The sequence below is a fragment of the Kogia breviceps genome, chromosome 5, assembly GCF_026419965.1.
Source record: "Kogia breviceps isolate mKogBre1 chromosome 5, mKogBre1 haplotype 1, whole genome shotgun sequence".
Classification (NCBI taxonomy): Eukaryota; Metazoa; Chordata; class Mammalia; order Artiodactyla; family Physeteridae; genus Kogia; species Kogia breviceps.
In genome coordinates, this window is record NC_081314.1 from 37,505,445 (window position 1) to 37,521,155 (window position 15,711).

Sequence of the window (15,711 nt, forward strand, 5' to 3'; positions counted from 1 at the left end):
TTTTCAAATCCTACTTGTTCTAGGTTCAGTTATAATCCCTTCTTCCCTGGCCTTTGCTGGAGGCAAAGAGGATACCCCATAGACTTTATGTCTGCCATGCACCAGCACTGTGCTTAGCATACACAGGGCTGTTAATACATATTTGTTGATTAATTGATTTGGGGCTGAGACATGAGTACCGTCTGCTGCAAAGACAGAACGCATCAAGCAGGCTTAGCAAGTCAAGATGGGTATCTTTGCTGCCAATTGCTACTGGGCCTTGCAATTATTGAGGTAACTTTTGGATTCAAAACTGGATCCTTGATTCTAGATTTGCCACACCATGGAACTGTGGGGAAGTTGATCTTCTTAAAAAACGTTTCACAATAGATAATTAAGAGCGTGAAATAAAAGTAACTTTCCATACTATTTTATTCCTCCAAATTTCAGGAAGCTGAAATAGTGTTCAGTTCAAGAAAAGGTTTCAGAGACTAATGAACCTAACAGCTCAAGCTGCAATCCAGTATATTCGAATACAGTCTGTCCTTAGGTTATCAAAAACATATAGGAGGTTGAATGCCAGTGTGTTCAGAGAATAGGCCCCTCAGAGTAGATGCTAAATTATAAACTGAGAAGAATGATTTCATACTAAGCACTATCCATTTGTCGACATCAAACCAACATTTTTGCCTTTGCCCAAGAAAGCTTTAGACTCTCATCAAGTCTTGGTAAATTTTGAAAATCACATGGCTGTTCAATGCCTCCATGTGGTAGAAAAAATAATTTAGCTCTGTCCTAGCTTCCTGTGATAGCAACGTTCAGGACCAATACAGTCGCACAATGCTTAGGGTCCTTCAAAGGGATCAGTGCTTTTTGATAAAAAGGCCTGTGGAAAAACGACCCAAATTGACGATAGAAGCCCCAGATCTCATTAGGCTTCATGAATTGACCCTTCTTTGCAAACCTTCCTTATCCTTCTGTATAAGGAATGGCTTTTTCAGCAAAGGAGCATCATAAAATAAAACAAGTGGACTGAAATCCACAGTGAATCCACCTTTTCAGAAAAGCTTTATAGAAATTCTTTTTACATGCCAAACATAAGTTTTTTTCTTTTGACAAAAAAAAAAAAAAAAGGAAATCCTTTCTATCCAGCCATAGGGTAACTTAAAAAAAATATATGTATATTAACAAATTTGCTTGGCAATTCTTTGGATGTGAAATTGGCCAAAGAGAATGGTCACCTTTATGAAATATGTGAAGTTCCGTGTAAGCAACAAGCCAGAAATAGGTGTGCTCCAAAGTTAGACGGGGTCTCTTTCTTTTGAATCAACTGTGTCATTTCACCTCCTAGGGATCAGTCAATACCTTGATCTTCAAGGGCTTCTACTTAAACGTACTTGATACTCTAAAGATAGCTTGAAGAAGAGGATTGGAGCATTCTGAGAATCAGGAATAGGCATTAATAAAAACTGGAGCCCACTTTTTCAAAGCCCAGGGACGTCACAGTGTTGCACCACATGGCCTCTGTGGCTGAATGCGTCTTTTAAATGTAGATTGAGGCTTTCTATCAAAGCAGCCACTGTATATGGGCACATTAGCCCGCACTTGACTTCCCCAGCATTGGGGGCAGGGGCCGAGGGATATTGTCGTGGTATACCCTTTAGTTTCTTTAGGATAATATAGCATGAGAATGTATTACCTACTTCAAATATACCCGTCAATATGAAATAAAGAAATAGTAAGGATTATTCTCAGAATGGGGAGTAGGGAACTTCAGTAGGGGTCATTAATTGATTCAAGTCAATGTTATAAATTCAGTGATTCCCTTCACTCGCTTCCATTTTTTTCCCACTTTCCCACCTGTCTTGATTGTTAATATGTTCTTTAAAATATTATCAGAATTCTTTTATATTTAATATATTGTTCTTCAGTGTAATTGAGACTCTTTCCACCCCCACCCCCCACCCCCCAACATTGCCAGGACTGGCAAAATCATCATGGGCCACAGTCACAATTCTGCCACTGACTTACTGCTTGACCTTGGACAAGACACGGTGGCTTCCTTTGCCTTAATTTCTTCATCTGCAGCATGAGGAGTTTTAACTCAAAGCTATCTTAGGCCCCTTCTTGGAAATAAAATCCTGTGATTCCTCGACCTGATCTTTCTCTTAGAAGGTTTCCTATATTGTCATCAATTCTAAGTCATAAAGACCCCGTGTCCTAACAAAATTCCTGAGAAGTAAAATAAGGGTGGGATTATTAATACTCTGAGTAACAGTTAATAAACCACTTTTACTATAGATACACATTTGATCCTTCTTACAACCGACCAGCGAGTACAGCACAGGTATTGCCCTTCATAGCTGAGGAAAGGGAGGCTTAGAGAGATCAATTTATCTCCTTAGGCCTTGCAGCTAATAAGTAGAGAGCTAGAAGATTACAAATGAATTATTGTTTTTTTATGACGGAGACAACTGTATATGTAAAATAATCTGAATATAAAGAATAGTCTTTCAAGAGCAGCAGATTCTTTTCTAAACATTTTGAGGTTGTCATTCCCCCTCCGCAGGTCATTCCCGAACCATAAAGCACTAACCAGGGTTAGAGATAAGAAAGACTAGTACACAAAAGAGAGCTAGTGTCCCTCCAGACTAGCTTGGGAAAGCGCTTCCCTATAGAGGAGGGGCCCTTCCATTACGTGATTTATTTCCCCAGGGACCAGTCTCATCCAAGCATCAACAATGCAACACAAAATACTATGTTCAGTTTTTTAAAATATTATTAGTTAGTATCCAAATATATGATTTATGCCAACCAAAATTAAAGAAAAAATTCACCCACCATCCCAGTCACATCTGCAAATCAAACCTCTTCTCTTGTATTCTCTGCCAGCTCGTCTTGATACATATATGAGTTTTTACTGGTTGTACTCACACTATGGACATGTATTTTAAAGTATCAGGAACCCAAAATTTTCGTAAGAGGAAGTCTCAATTTTAATAACTGTCTTCAGATTATTTTTTTCATCCCAACTGAGTTTGTTTCATGTTTGCTCACTGTTTTCTCTCGAATTTATGTTTTTTTTCATCAGAAGTACAAAAAGTATACAACCTGGTTTTAAGGAGATTTGGGGGCGTTGTTTTCAAATAACCTACAGCAGAGAATGCTATTATTTTTATATCCTCTACCAAGACTCCTGAAACCAAACACACGCCTGGGATCTTTTCAAAATTTCTAGGCATTTGAGTGACTGAGGGACTGCTCCAAGGTAGGAGGCTGAAACGATGACCTATACGGATTTTTCTCAGTTTTTGGACCTCTTGATTCTATGACAGTTCTTGGTAGATACAGCTTTCCTGGTAAGGATTGAGCAAGAAGTCTGCACAATTACTTTGAGTCTTAATAAAGTTGAAGTTTCCTGTTGAGTGCTAGAAGGGGTTGAGGTGGGTGGTAGTAAGAATGCTAGTTTTCCTGCTTAGTGGACATGCCACGGGCTTTATAGCTTGTGTTGTCCTGTGGTAACTGAAGCCACACTGTTGCCATGGAAAAGGATGGCAATTTAAATGAGACAATTTAGAGTGGCCCATGGAAATCTGACTGGACAGTTGCTGAAAGCACCAGACCTACTAGTATGTGTGACACGGCACCTATCTCTTCAATTTCCTTCAACTGAAATGACTGATAAGTGAGAAAATATATTGTAATTTGATGGCTTAATCTTAAAAAAATCAATCTTCGTAAAAATACTAAATAAGGAACAATTCAGAAGAATTAGAAGGACTATTATAGAAATATTATGATTATTTGAATAGCGTTTATATCGCCGCTGCAGAAGGTACAGCAGGCCCCCCAAACTTTAATTCAATTTCCGACACCAAAAATTCTAAATCCAGTCTCCTTCACTAGTATAGGGTTTATTCCCATTGATTTCTCGCATTTGTGAGGCTGTCACAGTCGGTTGGTTTTACCTGTCACGAAATCTTTTGTATCCCTTTTATAAAACACCACCTCTTTCTATAAAAAGTGACTGGAAGAATCCACAATCGTAAAATTGCACGTGCCTGAGCAGAAAACTCCTATCTTGGGATTTTCTCACAGGCGTGCCTAAACCGACCTCTGCTCCTGGAAGGTAAATTGCCAGAGGGAGAAGCCAGGGTCAGTCCACAGGAAACCCTGTTGCAGGATTTCTAATTTCCCCCTTAAGCTGATCACTTTTTTAGGAGTTCCCGGGCATTCTCTAGTCCAAAGTCCTGGCCACCAGATTACCATCTTTTTTTTTTTTTTTTTTTTTTTTTAACCAATTTGCCATCCCCGCCCCTTCCAGAAGCCCTTTTGGGAAGAACTGCCTCTAGTGATTGCCCTATTCCATACAGTTCCCGGCGCCCCCCCGCCCCCCCGCGTCTCGGAACGGCTTCCCCGCTCCAGCCCAGGAGCCTGGAGGTCCCCAGAACACTTGAGAGGAAATTCACAGCCCTCGCCCCCTGGCTCGGCGTCCCGGGTGGTGAGGGCGCCGCGCTTCCCGGGGTCCCCCGAGCGGGGCTCGCGACCCCCCGGAGGTGTCCAGGGGGCGGGGAGCGCGGGTGGGTGGGACCGGGCCGGTGGGGGAGGGGCGGGGAGGAGGAGGAGGAGGAGGAGGAGGAGGAGGAGGAGTGTGTGCGAGCGTGTGTGGCTGGGGGAAGCCATTGCCTGTTTAATAGTTGCTGTTGCTGCACTTCCGCTTCTCTCCCAGCGAGAGAGAGACACGAGTGGCCAGGCCCAGCCGCAGCCGCAGCAGCAGCCGCCGCGGCGGCACGGAGCAGCCAGACACAAAGAGAGGTACGGGGATCCCCCCCGCCGCCCGCCGCCCCCCGGCCGCGCCGCCGGGCCTCGGGGACACCCCTCGCCGCCGGGCACGGGGCCGGGGTGCCGGAGAGGGGCCGGGCCCGCCCGCGGGGGATGGGCAGGGACCCCCGGGCCGCGTGGGGTGCGGGGGCAGCCCGCGTCGGGGGCGGGGGGGCGCCGAGGCTGGAACTGTCAGCGCTGCCCCGGGAGCCCCCCGCTGGCCGCCGAGGGGGCCGGGAGCGGGGGAGGGGAGGCGGGGGAGCCCCGTTTTCCCCCGGGGCGGGGGCCCGCGGGGATTAACCCCTCCGGGGCGGACGGGCTCATTGTTATTCCTCCGCCGAGGAGGCCGAGTCCCCCCACCCCCCCACCGGGGGTGCCGATCGGGCGTGTGCTCGGGACCCCCGCCCCGGCCGCGCAGCCCCGAGCCGGACGGCCGAGGGGCGGGCGGCGCGGAGGGGCGTCGGGGCGCGGCGGGGGCCTCGGGCCTCGCCGCCTCGGCCCCCCCGCTGGCCTCTCCCTTCCCCCACCCGGGCACCCGCTCCCCGTCTCCGTCCCCCCCCCCCCCGTTCGGCTTCCTCTCCGCCCTCCTCTCTTCCCGACCTCGCCAAACTCCGCTCCCGGCCCTCCGGTCCCCCGCGACCCCCGGAAAGCCGCCGAAAAAACAGCCCAAGGCCGGCCGGCCGCCTGGACCTTCCCTGCCCGCTCCAGCCGGGCACCCCGCGCGCCCGGCCGGCTGCTCCCCTCCCTGCCCCGAGGGGAGCCCCGGGGGGCGAGGGAGGGGCTGCCTGCTGCGCCCCCGACCGTTTTCCCACCGCGTCCCTCACTTGGGGCCAGAGATAAATAAGCAGCGTACGATTTGCAAAAGCCGTGATGGGCCTGAAGACTTTGGAAAGCGAGTGGAGGGCGGTGGGCGGCCGGGTGCACCCCGGGCCAAAGCCCTCCTGACAGCGTCCGAGTTCCTTCTGTACACTGGCTGCATGGTTTGTGTGTTTCTGTTTTGTTTCCTTCCCCCTGCAGGGGCTGTTTGCGGGGTGGGGTGGGGGGTTCGCTATGTCGGATGACGATTCGAGGGCCAGCACCAGCTCCTCCTCATCTTCGTCCTCCAACCAGCAAACCGAGAAAGAAACAAACACCCCCAAGAAGAAGGAGAGTAAAGTCAGCATGAGCAAAAACTCCAAACTCCTCTCCACCAGCGCCAAGAGGTACCGTACCCCCCCACCGCCCGCCCCAACCCTAGCAGTCTTCCTATTTCCCGAACGGACTGCCTCTTGCTGCATTTGGTCTGCCTCCAAGGAGGGTAGCTTAAACGCTCCCCATGGGTTATGTGTTTTTAAAAAGGAAAAAGAGGGCCTTGGAAGGCCTAATGGATTTTCTTTCTTGCCTCTTCTGTTTTCTCTTTTAATCATGGTCCACACGCAGCTGTTGTGGCTTGCCTTTCCCATATCTTGCTGCAGTTTGTAAGAATTCTTGTTAGTATTATTAGTGACCCCCAAATCTGATTTCAGATGACTTGTCCTATTATAATCACTAATCTGTGACCCTCCCCAAGGCTGGCATCCCACTTAATTACTAATACCTGCCCGGACAGCTCTATCACAGCGAATTCTATTACCATCTTACTTCCTTCTCACCTGTTGCACATATGATCTGTTTTGAATAGAGCTTTCTTCACAAATTGCATAAGGAGTAACTAACATTAGCAGAGTAAAACATGTAATAGGTGGAGATAGATGTTTTTGGATGGAATTTAATGAGATGTTTCTGATTTAGAGAGTTGAGGCAGGTGGATGAATCAATAAACGATGTAAAATTGTTATTTAGGCTATCTTGGGTATTCTTTGTTGTTCTCTTTCAGAACTTCAGTTTACCAAATTTCAGGGGAACTCAAATTTTTTTCATGCTATTTTCTCTTCTCTTAGGCTGTGCAGTTGTTTTTTGGTTTTTGTTTTCGAGATGAATTCAAAAAGTGGCTCTTTTTCTTTCTTCTTGTCCTCTTACATTTCTGGAAGAAGCTACTTTTTACCTTCATCTTTTTTCAGTAGCAGTATCTTCTGATCCCATGACCCTTAAAGTAATCTCTAGCAGATTCCTGGGAACCCTCATACCTTTTCATAAATCCTTCTGCTGTCAGGTGTACAGTCATTAAACTTTAAAGTGGCAAACCAGAAAGATAGTAAGGAATCCAAATGATAGGTTAGAGAGACGTATCTGTCTTAAAGAATGTAAAATAAAATGGAACGTGAGGCTTTAGATCTCTCCATTGAGTAGTGAGCCAAAACTCTCAGAGTTTGAAAGTTGGTCCTGTCATTCTCCCTGACTTGAAATTTGGAAAGTTGGTAAAGTGCTTTGGTGACCTGACCATAGGAGGATGAAGGAATGACTTCAGCTTATTGTAAACAGCGTAGAGGTGTAGAGTTAAGTGGCAAGATGTCTTGGCAAGATTGTTCTTATTTTCAGAGGGTTAGTTTGATTGCGTCTCAGCTTCCCAGGAGTCCTGACTGGCTCTCCTTGATTATTCCTGTGCTGGTTCTCCCCCAGAATTTTGGCTTCTACCTGCCCACTTTGGATGGGGCTTTCCTAAGTCACCCCCGCTCCGACCCCTCGCCCCAGTTTCTGGGCTCCCTTGTCTAAGCTGGGGCAGCTTTTGGCCTGACCTAAAGGGTAGAATATGTGCTTTAGATCATTAGTATTTTATATTTTGCTGCATATCCCTGGTGTACATGAGTATATTTGAGGATAAAGGCACAGTCATCAAATATAAAATAGTCTGCTTTGTGTCAGCAAATTACAGAGGGGATTTTTTTCATTAGACACGATTTGTCCATATACACTAAGGAGGTTAAAAACTCATTTGGAAATGCTTGAGAAAGAGATGGTAGGTGTAAAACAAATGAAAGGTGGGAAGCTATCAACGTCAGTTTTATCTGTAAAGTTAACATCAGTTTTAGCTCCCTGCGAATCTTGCTGAGAGAGTGGCTGTTAGTGCAAAGCAGAGCTATGGTTAATGGTAAAGGTAAAAAAGTGGAGAGGGACAGTGTATCCAGGAAAGAATAAGGGGAAAAGTGATGGTAGTGGGACCCTATAGATGCTGCTCTGGGAAATGGGTTAATTTGGAAGGTAGGTGTTGCCCATAGAATTGGAGAAGACACATACACCAGGAGATAGAATGAAAGAGAAACCTGAATTGGCAGACGGAAGGTTACTTAACTGCATGTTGGAAATGGCATGTTGGTTTTGAGTCCACGTGTAAAGGAAAAGCCCCCATCAAGGGTGGTCTGGACAAGAATGACTCTGGAACATATGTGTGGGTTACTCTTATGAATCTTTTACCAGTACTGTAGAAATGATGTGGGTGTTGGTCATAGAGATGAAGTGGACAAAGCTGTCTGGCATTATATTATACTTCTTAGGTATTAAAGAAGCAGCTACCTTTTCAGTGAATATTTTATAGGAGAGGTTGGGTTGACAAGGAGAAGTGAAGTCAATGTGTGGTTTTATAAAAGTTGTACTCAGGGGGAGGTTATTTTGGCCCGTGTACATAGGTCTTAACATATACAGTCATTCTAGTAGATGGAGGTAAAGAATCAGGAAGCCAGGGTTCCAAACTTTTAGTCTGACATGCAATAATGAGTCAAACAGCCGGGATGCCAAGGTGTCCGAACTGAAATGATAATTGATAGCAATAGAATTGAGCAGGACACAGCTAAGTAGGAATCAGAGATAGTAGTGAGCAAAGCCCTTTCTAAAGTTCACCAGAATTTGTAGGGAACAGGAAAGTTGAAAAAACTTCCCTAATCAGCACCCCAATCAGAAGTAAATTTCTCTTTACTTATAAATGGAAAGAACAGTGTCTTCTAAAACCTTGTATTCCCCATTGCATCTAGCCAGCCTGTCTTTCTACCTTCAGAAAACCTCTGGGAAGAGAAAAGCATCCATTGCGATTGTATGTATGTGTGTGTGTGTGTTAGTTTTTTCCTACTGTGCTGCCTCCGTGAGATTTTTAAGTTGTAACATAGACCTTTAGGGCTTTATATGATAGGAGCAGGAAAGGTTATAAAAATAGAAGGCTCCGTTTAGAAGGTGGAGGAGGCCTAAAGGCCTCAAACTTTGTCGTAGGAATTGATGTTCGAAGCGCCTAGGTAAGCTGAAGACAAAGGCCATGGCTCGGTGTGAAGTGGCTGGTGGCGTCGGCCTAGGGGTGGGGGATGGGCTCTTTGTGGAGTCGCGGGCCGCTGCGGAGATGGGAAACTGGGTGGGGGTCCCGGGTTCTGAGCCGGTGTAGGGTGCAGGCCCAAGAGAAGTGAGAGGGTGTCCGGGCTAGAGCAGGGCCGGGCAGGTGAGCCGAGAGGGCGGGCGGTGCGGGCGGGCGGTGCACCTGTGCGGGCCGCGGGCCGGGGTGTCCGGGAGGCAGGCGGAGGGCGAGCTGTGGGATCCCCAACCTGGCCCGAGGCTTCGTCCGCGGCCGGCGTGCGCGCGGGCAGGGGGGCGGGGCCGCCGGCGGGGGCGGGGCGGCCCACCGGGGTCCGTCGTGCGGCTCGCGCCGCCCCCAGCCCGACGGCGGTGGCTGGTCAGCCAGCGCCCGCGGGGCCTCGCCGGGAGCGGCCATGTTGGCTTCATCCCCGGGGACGCGGGCGGCCTGGCGGGGGCGCTCTGGTGGGAGGGGGAAGCACCCGAGGTGCCCGGCGGCCTGGTGGGTCGCTTTGCGGTTGGAGGAGCACCCGAGATGCCCGCTGGCCTGGAGGGGGCGCTCTGCGTGGGAGAAGCACCCGAGGTTCCCGGCGGCCCGGGGTGGGGGGAGCTTTGTGGGGGGAGGGAACCCGAAGAGCTGGGTCGGGGGCCGACCGCGGGCTCCGGGGTGGTGGTGGTGACGTGCTCTCTCTCGCCCCCCCCCACCCCCGCACACATTGTGATACAATTCCGGAAACTAGCTGCGAGTGAGGAGCTTTAAAATGATTTCCTAAGTGGAAATTGGTGAGAAATAGTGCTGCCATAGTGCGTGAGGCAGGATTCGAACCCAGGGCGGTGGAGGCCCGGGGCTCCCGCCCGGGTGGGGCCGGTTCTTTCCTCGCGGGGTGCAGGTCCTGCTCCCCGGCAGCTTGGGCCGCGGCGTTGGGGTGCGGGGGGCGGTTTGTCTGCCCTGTGGGGCGGCCGCCCACCCCTGATTCTGTCTCCCTCGCTTTCTGTCTCCAGGATTCAGAAGGAGCTGGCGGACATCACTTTAGACCCTCCACCCAACTGCAGGTAAGCTCCCTTTACATTTTTTTTCTTTTTTTCTGTTTAAACTTGTACGTTTTTTCTTCTTGTCATTATAAACTTTTGCTTCAGTTCTTTGGTTAATGCTTGTTTGGGTTCTGACATCAAGTTAACAGCTGAAATTGAATAACCTGAGTATAACGTTTTGATGAGCGTCTGACCATGCAGTCTCATGTCGAAGAGAAGTGGTGGATTTATTTGGAGTGGACCCTTGTACGTATGTGTAAAGTGAATTCAAAGATGTATGATCGCCTGGTCAGGGATCTTTGATAGGTCATTAAGGATGATGTAAAACCTTTTAGATGCTTAGGTACATTTTAGTTTAGAAAATTGCTTTGCTGTCTTAATCTGTTATTCATGCTCTCTACTAAGCTGATAGAGCATAGAGTTAAATCAAGCACTGGATCCTCAAACTTCTATAAATTTTGTTGGACTTTGGGCAGAACAATTCAGGACATAATTTGTGGCTTTGATAAAAAGGTTTTGCCTTAAATTATTGTATAGATTTAAACTCTTCCATGGGGATATTTTTCCTTGAAATTGCTTTACTCAGACTGTATACATAATGTGTGTTTCAGTTTCAAAACAATTTGATACCAGCTTTTGAAGGATTTGGTGATGACTTGATTTTATTTAAAATAGCCATTCAGTTACTGTTGAGTCAAGGTGGAAGACTTGATGATTTTACTAAATCAACAGTGAAGTGAGGAGGGACTTTCATTACAACAGAGCCATTTGAGAGAGATTAATTGTTCCATTCTATTACTCCCATAGTTTAAAAATTAAGTATAACAGTTAATCTAATTCTCAGTTCTCAGGTTTGTTATTGGAATGGGATATGAGATTTTGGAAGTGTCCTAAACTTGTAGAGGTAGAGGAAGAATTCGTTACCCACAAGAAAATATTCAGTGACTTTACACAGAATTTAAAGGGAGCCTGTGGAAATGTTCAGGAATATTGAAAAGCGAAATGAAATATTTTGCTTATGAACACTGAACTTTCTAAACTATGGTTAATGGAGTAAATGGAAGCTTTAATACTGTCATTTTGGTAACATGTTCTTAACGTTGGTCAGGTGTGAGATGTTCTTTAGTAAAATTTTGTCCCTGTTTTGTAAGGAAAGTAAGTCATTTTGAGTTTGAAATGCTCTTAAACTATAGTTTGTAACCAGTTAATCATTCTGGAGGATTTCTCTCATGGCTGTTAAGAATCTTTTCAGACTCTTGTTCCTGAACAGTGGAGAAATGGGTCAGGCCTAGGGCTGGGATGGTTTCGTTTTTCACTTTAGTGGCATCGTTGTTCCATCCGATGGAGGCCTGGAGCTTCCCTTGGTTGGTTGTGTTGAATCCATGGGCTTTCCCCTTGGTAGATCTGCGCTGTGTACTTATTGCCCCTGTCTGGTATGATGTCTCTTCCATGTGTCTCTTGTGAGTTCAGACAGCTTTAGCTGGTCAAGTTATCAAGTTTTTAAAACATGGTTTCAAAACTTATAACACGTATCAAGGCATAAATGGCTTTCTTGTAAGTGCAATGAAATTGAAAATTGTAAACAATTTGAAGATTTTCATGGAATTAATCACTTTTTAAACAATCGGAAAAGTACACTTATTTCATACCATTTTAGCTGAGTTCACATGTGAGAGATTTGTGCTGCTGAACATGTAGAACTTCTTATCCTTGGAAAACCCTCCTAATTATGCCTTCAAGGTGAAACCTCTGAACATCACCTGTGGGTCAGGCAAAGCACCAAACTGGATGGATATTGGGTGGAGGGTGAGGGGGAGAGAGACAAACTTCGACATACTTAAAAAACATTTTGAAAAAATATCTCTGATTTCAGAGAGAACACTAGGCATTTTTATTTTGTGAGAGAAATGTGTGTTATGTACACTTTTAAAAGTAAAAACTGCTTTATTTTCTGAAGACATTCTTCAGTAGGGCTGCTTAAGTAATATGAACTGTAATTTCTACTTTTGGTTGGCTTACTAGTGTTACTGACAGAATGTTATTCAGTAACCCCAATATTCAGCTAAGTTAGATGAGTTTGGTTTTATGTTTTGTGTTGGTACCTTATAGGATGGAATTATTTACTGTTTTAATGTACATTGTTTCAGATGGAAATGGATAATTTGCAGATACTTTTTGAAGTTAGCTTCCAATTAAAATGTGTGAATTAAGTGATCCATTGAATGTATGCATTTTTTTTATACTTAATGTTATTCCACATGAAAGCTTGGTTCTTATGAAGTTGTTATTTCACCAGTTGTAAATTATGTTTTGAATGAGTGAAATAGCTTTCAATTAACATTTTATATACACTAAGCTTTTGTGGAACTGCCTTTGTTCAGTCAGTGTTCAGTGTGTGGTTTTAAATTTAAACACATTACTTTATTAAAATACAGCAGTGGACACATAGGAACCTCTCAATAAACCATTGATTGTTGCAAATCAATGGGAGAGTGCCTTCTCCTGAAGGTGTACTGGATGTGTTCAGTAATTTTAACACTTGGCAAAAATATTTGAATTCAAAGTTACTGAACTTCAAAACTTGTGTGAAATGCAATTTCTAAAAAAGTTAATAATGTATGAGCACATCAAGGTAAATCCTCAGTGTTTTATATTATGTTGAGTAGATTTTTTTAGAACAAAATGTGGAATATATTCAATGACGAGGTCAGAAGTATTTTAAGTGAATTTTAAAAGTTGCTGTATATTGCCATCTAAGTCACATTCCTTGGTATCTCTGCACTGTTTGGTTATATTTATATGTACAGATGTAATAGTCTGTCAACTCATGTACCATGCTTTTGGTTGTTAGGCTTTTTTCCCTGAATTTTGGCTCTTAATCATTTAGGAAAAAATGCTGTCTTAATTACTGTAATGATTTCCTATAGCATTGGATTGTAAAATTATGCCTTTTAGATAGCTGATGAACTCTGGGCCACTACAGTCAGTTTTGTAGCTATTATTTATAGCCTGGGGCTCAAGCTTTGCTTAATTGACTAGTTATAGCTATGTAACTAACCTGTAGCCATAAATGTCTAGGCAGTATGTCTGCACATAATAAATGACACATTTTGCCCAAGTCCTTTAAACTTCAGATTTCACTTAATAGATATATTGGAATTATGAGTAAATGCTCACTTAGTGCCTTGAAACCTAAAAATTAAGATTGGGAGGGGGTTCTATTTAGGACAAAGTGTCTTCAGGAAGTTATTAAACACTTCAAGCATGGTGGAGAATAATAAAAGTAAGATTTCCTTTTATATGACTTTATTACATTTTGACCATTATTTTTCTGTTTCCTAAATATATAAACTTAAGTCAATGCTTTTTATTTGGGGGGGAGAACTAGAATGTAATCAGATACAGTTGGTTTTAAAGTTTTACAGCTAAATCGCCCATTTTGGAAGATGATGTAAAGGCTCACATGAAGAGCATTAAAAAAAAAAGTCAAGCAGTTGTCTAAGAAGTTTTTTCTCAACCTTCTTTTCCTCATTTACTAAAAGGGCTGAATACCTGGCTGGCCTATCTCATAGCATTGTAAAGTTCAAATGAGATTAGAGGTTTTTTTGATTGTGTTAGATGGTGACATTGTTGGAATTGCCCATTTAGCTCCTTTTAATAGCTCAACTTTTTTCCTAACATTGCCTTTTATTGATTGTATTTTATTGATTGATTGTATTTTAAATACAATTTTTGGCCATTACACAATTATGATATAAGAATGTGTGTTTTTGAAAAGCTGAAGTGCAGAAGTTGTGGAGTAAAAAGTGGAAGGATCCCCCTCATGACCTCTTCTGATCCTGACCCTTGCACAGAGATGCTCCAAGTTAGCACAGATCGTTTCTGTGAATTTACATTGTCGTATTTTGTGGTTTTATAAAACCTCCTGGCATTGGTGGTAATAATCATGAGATGTCAGTTTAGAAATCCCAGGCTGCTAACCTTGGAATGAAAAGAGATGATCCTTTTCTCACAGCAGTAAAGGCTTATACATCTCGTCCAAGTTTAGCATGTTTTGTATGCTTGTTTGGGTTTAAGAAGTGGGTTCAACAGAAGTCATCCTGTACAAAACCCTGTATCATCTTACCTGCTGAAAAATACCCTTCCTTTTATGTATCTTTCATTCATCTGCTAATGCCTTAAGGATATCAGTGTGACTTCCAACATCTGAATGATGTTTAGTATCATCATAATTGTTATTTGGAGAGTTAGTACTACAGTGTGCTTCCCTTTGTGTGTAAAAGGTAGTGTGGAAAAATAGTGAGAACTGGGAGACTGGAGTGTCAACAAATCGAAGTGGCACCCAAACCAGGGTCAGGTTCCTGAAATTAGAACATCACCTGGTGCCCGAGTGGGTAGGAAGGAAAGAAATCTGTCTAAAAGTGAATTGTTTCCTAAATGAGTAGGAACTCTTGCGGCTGTTGTGCTTTACCGAATGACCACGTGTGTGGATTGTAAAACTGTACTGCTGCTGTTTCTCATAAAGTGAAAAAGAAATACCGTAGGGGGACTTCCTTGGCGGTCCAGTGGTTGGGACTCCGCGCTTCCACCGCAGGGGACTTGGGTTCCATCCCTGGTCGGGGAACTAAGGTCCCGCATGCCGAGAGGCACGGCCAAAAAAAAAAAAAATTACTGTATGACCCAGCATTCTACTCCTAAGTGTAGTCCCCAAAGGTTTGAAAACAGGGACTCAAACAAATATTGAGTCAGTGTTCCTAGCTGCTCATAGTAGCCAAAAAGTGGAAACAACCAAGTCAATCAAGTGTCCGTCGACAGATGAGTGGATAAGCAAAATGTGGTCTATACACATGATGCAACATTATTCAGCCATTAAAAAGAATGACTTTTTTTTTTTTGGCCGCACAGCATGGCAGGCAGGATCTTGGTTCCCTGACCAGGGATTGGACCCACACCTCCTGCAGTGGAAGCATGGAGTCTTAACCACAGGACCACCAGGGGAAGTCCCATGGAATGAAGTTCTGATACATGCTGTACCATGAATGAACTTGAAAATACTACACTGGGGAAAATAAGCTAAACAAAAGGACAAATATTGTATGACTCCACTTACATGAAATACCTAGAATAGGCAAATTCACAGTGACAGAAAGATGAGAGGTTTCCAGAGGTGGGGGGGAGGGGAGAATGGGTAGTTATTTCTTTTAAATTTCATTTATTTATTTATTTATTTTTGGCTGCGTTGGGTCTTCATTGCTGCGTGCAGGCTTCCCCCAGTTGCGGTGAACGGGGGCTGCTCCTCGTTGCAGCGCGCAGGCCTCCCATTGCGGTGGCCTCTCCCGCTGCAGAGCATGGGCTCCAGGCGCGCGGGCTTCATTCAGTAGTTGTGGCTTGCAGGCTCTAGAGCACAGGCTCAGCAGTTGCGGCGCACGGGCCCAGTCGCTCAGCAGCATGTGGGATCTTCTTCCCGGACCAGGGCTCGAACCCATGTGCCCCGTACCGGCAGGCGGATTCTTAACCACTGCGCCACCAGGGAAGCCCTGGTAGTTATTTCTTAATGGGGACAGAGTTTCTGTTTGGGGTGATGAAAATTTTGCAAACAGATAGTGGTGATTGTTGCACAATGTTGTCAGTGTAATTAATGGCACTGAATTTTACACTCTCAAATGGTTGAAAATGGCAGAGTTTATATTA

The 15,711-nt window shown here is 44.8% G+C and overlaps 1 protein-coding gene across 1 annotated transcript in view; it reads left to right on the forward strand.

Moving 5' to 3' along the window:
• Positions 1-4,604: 4,604 nt before the first annotated feature.
• UBE2E1 (ubiquitin conjugating enzyme E2 E1) overlaps positions 4,605-15,711 on the forward strand; it is a 72,334-nt gene continuing 61,227 nt past the window's right edge. The window contains exons 1-3 of the mRNA XM_059064638.2: positions 4,605-4,794; positions 5,818-6,002; positions 9,991-10,041. Of these exons, the coding sequence (XP_058920621.1) occupies positions 5,851-6,002; positions 9,991-10,041 (203 nt within the window). The 5' untranslated portion in view covers positions 4,605-4,794; positions 5,818-5,850. The remainder of the gene's footprint in view (positions 4,795-5,817; positions 6,003-9,990; positions 10,042-15,711) is intronic.